General features: G+C 44.7%; 1 protein-coding gene across 1 annotated transcript in view; it reads right to left on the bottom strand.

Annotated features, from left to right (window-relative positions):
• The window catches only part of NT5DC3 (5'-nucleotidase domain containing 3), a 65,793-nt gene that overhangs the window by 19,882 nt on the left and 39,416 nt on the right, over window positions 1-6,495 (bottom strand). The window contains exons 6-11 of the mRNA XM_011968647.1: window positions 5,952-6,089; window positions 2,988-3,048; window positions 2,461-2,563; window positions 2,215-2,316; window positions 1,701-1,720; window positions 1,299-1,372 (exon numbers count right to left, since the gene is read on the bottom strand). Coding sequence (XP_011824037.1) covers window positions 1,299-1,372; window positions 1,701-1,720; window positions 2,215-2,316; window positions 2,461-2,563; window positions 2,988-3,048; window positions 5,952-6,089 — 498 coding nt within the window. The remainder of the gene's footprint in view (window positions 1-1,298; window positions 1,373-1,700; window positions 1,721-2,214; window positions 2,317-2,460; window positions 2,564-2,987; window positions 3,049-5,951; window positions 6,090-6,495) is intronic.

Genomic DNA, 6,495 nt, shown 5'->3' with positions numbered 1-6,495 from the left:
GCCTCCCAAAGTGTTGGGATCACAGGCATAAGCCACTGCACCCAGCCAAGTACATCGTCTTTAATGACTGCATAATCCCCTCTCATATGGCTATTCCAAATTTAACTAAGCATCCCCTACTGTAGGGCTGTTAGGTTGTTTCTGACCTCTCATTATTATAAATAACACAAGGATGAACACAGACAGAGGATTATTCAGCTCTTACCCTAGGCTTCGAGAACAAAGACAAAATAGATATTGGGGGAGGGGGCTGAGACACCCTGCCTGCTCCATCCAGGGAAAAGAGTTCAGGGCCCTTCCTCCTCACTTTTTATAAACACGGCAAAGCAGAGGAGCTCTCTGGTGAAGAGAGAGACAGGGCCCTTCTGACCACACCCCAGAATCTACTAAGAAAATGGTGAGGGCATCATATCAGTGACTATAGGGCCCCGACCTCCCCTCTTCTTCCTCTAGGAGAGGAGTGCCTTTGACCACTCTGACCCAGCTAGGTGCACATTCTCCTCTGCGTGCTTCAACACTCCCAGACACTGATAAAGGTTTTTATGTTGCTCCCCAAGACACTGGAAGAAACTAGCCCTGGCCTGGAGCCAAATTCCTTAAACCCTCAATAAACTCCACATCCTGACCCGCTCCTGGTGGAACATCCCTTTCTCTCCTGTCTGCCACAGCAGGGGTCTCCAAACCCTGGGCCGTGGACCACAGACCAACACCGGCCCATGGGTTAGGAGCCAGGCCGCACAGCAGGAGGCGAGGATCCGGTGGGTGAGAGAGCATTAACGCCTGAGCTCCACCTCCTGGCTAATCAGGTGCGCCATTAGATTCTCATAGGAGCGGAACCCTATTGTGAGCTGCACAAGCAAGGGATCTAAGTCGTGCGCTCCTTATGAGAATCTAATGCCTGACGATCTCAGGTGGAACAGTTTCATCCTGAAACCATCACCCTACCCTACCCCCACAAACCTGGTGGAAAAATTGTCTTCCACAAAACCAGTCCCCGGTGCCAAAAAGGTTGGGGACCCTGTGCCAGAGGATGCACTGCAGCCCACTCTGTAAGTCGGTTCCTCTATTAAGTGCTTTAGACTGATCATCCTAGCGTTTAGTGCTTCTTTCTTTGGAATCCCAACCAGCCCCATCATGGGACGGTTTGCGGCTCTCCCATGCAGGAACTCCCTTGCCACTGTCTTTGGGATGACTCCAGCCGCCGGTAAGTGGGACAAAATACTAACAAAGCAGCAAGCCACCGTTTATAGCTGTTTTTCATCACACTCTAGTTTTTCCTTCATTATCTTGAATCCCACCCAGCATTTTTCAGTCCCTGCACATGGTTCTTGGTTTGCCGCTTCTTCCTGGAGTCGCTGTGACACTTGGAAAACTGGGACAAGAGGAATTTAAAGCATTAACTGCAGGGCACCACACCCTGATGCTTCAAATCACCTAACAGAGAGGAAAAGACTACCTGCTTACCAGCTACAGAATAAACATGGGGGCAAAAGTGTTTCAAAAATTGCCCATTATTATATAAATACGAGTTATTTTTTGACAACCCCAGTGCAGTGATTCTCAACACCATGGACATTTGCAGAGAACAGCTCTTAGTGAACAGGCCTGTCCCACACGTTAAAAGATATTTTAGCATTCCCTGATCCCTACCCACTAAATACTAACAGCACACTCTCTCCCTGTCACAACCTAAAACTTACCTGCTTCCCCATTCCCAGGGCTACAGTGGCAGGAAGATATTAAGACGTAATAGAGATTTACTCCACGTGATGCAAAACCTATGTTGCAGAGAAGCTCTGCAAAATCCGACTGCAATTTTAAACACACTAATGAGAGCTCTATTTAAAGAGCTACCCAATAGGCAGTTTTGTTGATGCTGTTGTTTTCTTACGCTTCACAATGTGTCTGCATCTGAAGACCTAATTTACTATGTGATAATAAGTTTGGCTTTTTCATCACTGCCAATCATTTTCTTCAAGCCTACCTCATGGGTCTGACGCAGCCCAAGTTGTACTGAGAACCATTTCAATGCATGCAAACTGTCTGTTATGTGCTCGTGTCACCCTTGTGATTACTTGCTAGAAGGGTTAAAATTCAAAAGCTATAATCTCACATGCTTATGATTTTGCAACTGGATTTTACCAAGACACACCATCTATATATTCACAGCAGCAAAGGAATAAAATCTAGTCCCCTAGAAAAATAAACACTCACCTCCGCTTATCATTAAAGAAGTTTGGCTTCTCCGCCTGAACAATGACCACATCGAACAGGTCCCTCCAGTCTTTCCCAACGATATAACTCATCCCTTTGTCCCTAGGGCAACAAGTCAGCCAGGTTAGTCTAACATTGAAGGGATTAACTATGTTTGTAACTTTTTCTTTCCAATTTCCAACTGCTAAAACAAATGGGATACAAGGAGTGTGCCAGAAGCTAGCAATGAAACACAGAGCAACTTACACAAAGCTACTGGGGCTATTGGTGATGAGAAACATCTTCTTGCCATGATCAGCCAGTTTGGCCAACACTGCACGGGTCTGCTCAGCATAGCAGATGTACTTTTCTAAGAGCAAGAGAAAAATTCACACACAGATTCAGCATGATTATTGGTCAATCTGCAAGTACCTTCTAAATGGGGATACGGGTCCAGCACTGTCCTAGGCACAGGAGAGGGAATAAAGGCCTTAAGGAAGAAGCTTTGCCCAGTGGAACATGGGTACATCTGGTGCATCAGTCACAAAGACCCTGCCTCCTCGGTCTAAGTGGAAACAACTAAGTGGCTATAGCTGCCAGCGCCTCTCTTTTTAAGTCAGAATTATGTCAAGTTCCAGGACAAAGAGGAGACGGCTAACATGCCAGGATGCCAGGTCCTTACAGAGCACTCATGCAGCCCCTGCTTAGCACCTGGAATGCAAAGTAAAATGCCGGCATGGTTGCACAAGAAACGGAAGGCTGAAACTCTCTTTGCGATACTGCTGAGCACATACCAATGTCCGCTTCAATTGCTCTGTACATTATTCCTTTGATGTGGACGTCTCGAATTGAATCCTGCCAAAAGATACATTTTTAATCAGCGAAAATACAACTGAGATAGCCTGAGTAACAGAACATGTGAAATGGCAGTCATGATAACTTCTATCCCTAGAAAGTCCGACAATACAGGCACTACACAAAATTTAAATTCTGGTACATTTTCTCTATTTTTTTTTTTTTTTTTGAGACACAGTCTTGTTTTATCACCCAGGCTGAAGTGCAGTGGTGCCGTCTCAGCTCAATGCAGCCTCTGCCTCCTGGGTTCAAGTGATTTTCCTGCCTCAGCCTCCAGAGTAGTTGGGATTACAGGTGCCCGCCAGCACACCAGGCTAATTTTTGTGTTTTTAATAGAGACGGAGTTTCACCATTTTGGTCAGGCTGGTCTCGAACTCCTGGCCTCAAGTAATCCGGCTGCCTTAGCTGCCCAAAGTGCTGGGATTGCAGGTGTGAGCCACCACACAAGGCCAATTCTGGTCCATTTTCATAGGCAGCCCCTTGTGAAAGCAAAAGTTTCCATGGTGATGGTGGCAATTTCCAATGCAATTTTCAAAAGAGTGTTTGGAAGAGGTAATTTCTATGAATAATTCCGAATAAAGTCCCACATGATACACGGTAATTTATATGCAGTATTGTGAACAAATGATCCCAGGCCATCTGGACAAAGGGAGTTATTGCTCTTTTATCTTTGTGCCCTTTCCGTCCCTAGACCCCAATTGCAAATTCTCTAACACGGAATGAGAGGCAGAGATAAACAGCTAACAGGTTTCTCCTTCTCTCTTTGGTGCCACCAGTAGGGCAACGAACTGGCAGTGAGACTGTAGCTCAGGCAGAGATGTGGTCCAGGGAGAGGAAGAGTAGGTGGTTAAGTTAAACCCTCTGTGGGTTCAGGAGTGTGGCAGCATGAGAGCTGGCAATTGTCAAAAAAGGGTCCCACTGGCAGGTGACACTGCACAGGGCCTCTACGTGGTGACATTCCTAGAGGCCTATGGACATTTTCTAGAGCCAGTAGCAGGAGACAGGGCTGCAGGCAAAATTGTGTCTAAGCCTTAGACTGTTGCTGGGAGATTTCTGTTAAGAGGGAGCACTTCTGGACTGCAATCTCAACTTCAATTACCTTTCAGCACAAGCCTGATTCAATTTCACACCAGCAGCAGAAGGCAGTAGTTAAATGCAAGATGGACTGTCTGGCTTAAAATCAAGGCTCTGCTATTTACCAGCTGTGTGACCTTGGGCAAGCAAGTCAACCTCACTGTGCCTCGATGTCCGTATTTGTAAAATGGTAAGAATAGTGCCTACTTTGGCATTATTATGAAGATTTAGTAAGTTAACATGCCTAAAGCACTCATAAGAACAGTGCCTGGGACCTAGTAAACTCTACACAAGTATTTGTTCTTGGTGGTAGTAACACTTGCAGTAAAAACTGAGCTTTCAAATCAACATCTCGCCTTACGAATGCACAGGGCTGCTACAAGTGATTCTTAGATTTTTAAAGACAAACTGTATATACAAGAGAACAGAAACTAAATACCTAAATTCAATTTGGATAATACCACACTGATATTGAGAAACTATAATTTATCCTCTATCTTCCTAAAACCCAGGATTCACGCTGCCAAAACTTAAATTTACTTATAAATACATAGCAAAAATATTTTAGTGTGTAAATATGTATCTTTAAAAAATATAAATATTTTAAATACATATATTGATAAATATATGTTGTAACTATGTAAATACATATAAAATAATATAAACATGTTTTAGTACTAAAATGTTCATACAGCTTAAAGAACATATATAAATATATAAACATGTGAATATAAAATACATAAATTTATAAATACAAATGATTTGTACAGTAAGTCCTTAACATCTTCAGTAGGTTCTTAGACACTGCAACTCTATGTGAAACAACATAAAGCAAAATCAATTTTTTTCCTTGTCAACATTAACATGACATTGAAGAAACTGGCGTTATTCAAGGATCTGTTGTACATGGTTTCACTTAAAGTCACGGTTGCCGAGAACCTATGGGCAACAGTAAGTATTCACATATGTTCACATAAACATTTACATTTGTCTACATCCCCTGTCCCCTAACTGGATTCTTGCATGGCTTTTGCAGGACTTTAGAGAGCCACATGGAACCTTTGTGGGCAAAGGAAAAAGGCATCCCCTCTGGGCAACTACAGTGGCACAAGTCCCCCAGTTGGGGGCTTGAATGTAACCTGTGTGATGAAGAGGCACCCTGGCCAGGCGTAGTGGCTCAAGCCTGTAATCCCAGTACTTTGGGAGGTTGAGGTGGGCCAATCACTTGAGGTTAGGAGTTGCACACGAGCCTGGCCAACATGGTGAAACCTCGTCTCTACTAAAAATACAAAAATTAGCCGGGCGTGGTGGCAGGCGCCTGTAATCCCAGCTACTTGGGAGGCTGAGGCAGGAGAATCACTTGAACCTGGGAGGTAGAGGTTGCAGTGAGCCATGATCGCACCACTGCACTCCAGCCTGAGTGACAGAGCAAGACTCTGTTCAAAAAAAAAAAAAAAAGAAAAAAAGAGGAGGAGGCACCGCCTTGCTTGGGCAGACTCAGGAGTGAGTGGGTACAGGCCGGACTTCCATCCCCATCATCCCTTTGGCCAAGTGCACCGGCTCTGGCCTTGGCCTTCTGGTCAGAAAGGATCAAAAATCGAGATAACAGTGTCAGCACCATCTTGTTTTAACAAAAATTTTGACTGATTTCCAATTCTCCTGATGTAACAACACCTTTCTTATAATGTTCAAGGTTAAACCGCATATAAGAGTTCCCAGCTAAGAGACTATTTAAAACACCTAACCTAGAAAGGAGGTTCAAGGCTCTGTGACTCCCACTGCAAAGCTGAAACAGACTCAGCACCGTGATCTCTCACTGTGGATACAACCTTGACATCTTTGTACAGATGCACAGGCTCATAGTCGATGTTGTTCTTGAGGAAGTATTCATTCACACAGGACAGGAGGGTCATCTCGGGCAGGGAGAAGATGTCCATGAACTGCTTCATCGTGTTTCCATGAGAGCTCTGTAGACAGGGAGGAAGGAGTGCTTTAGAAACAGGGGCCCATGCCAGGGGCAGAGCTATGAAGCACCAGGAACAGCAGGAAGACTTCTCAGTGACTAAATGAGATTCCCATCATCAACACAAAAAAGGAAAGTTCTAATAAAAAAATAATAAAATGGGCCAGGCGTGGTGGCTCACGCCTGTAATCCCAGCACTTTGGGAGGCCAAGGCAGGTGGATCACCTGAGGTCAAGAGTTCAAGATCAGCCTGGACAACATCGTGAAACCCCATCTCCTGTCTCTTATACACATCTAGATGTGTATAAGAGACAGCCTGCTTAGCACCTGGAATGCAAAGTAAAATGCCGGCATGGTTGCACAAGAAACGGAAGGCTGAAACTCTCTTTGCGATACTGCTGAGCACATAC

Source organism: Mandrillus leucophaeus, unplaced genomic scaffold, assembly GCF_000951045.1.
Source record: "Mandrillus leucophaeus isolate KB7577 unplaced genomic scaffold, Mleu.le_1.0 Scaffold852, whole genome shotgun sequence".
In the NCBI taxonomy this organism is placed as follows: domain Eukaryota; kingdom Metazoa; phylum Chordata; class Mammalia; order Primates; family Cercopithecidae; genus Mandrillus; species Mandrillus leucophaeus.
The sequence above is the reverse complement of the archived record's forward strand: the minus strand, read 5'-3'. Positions and strand labels throughout refer to the sequence as shown.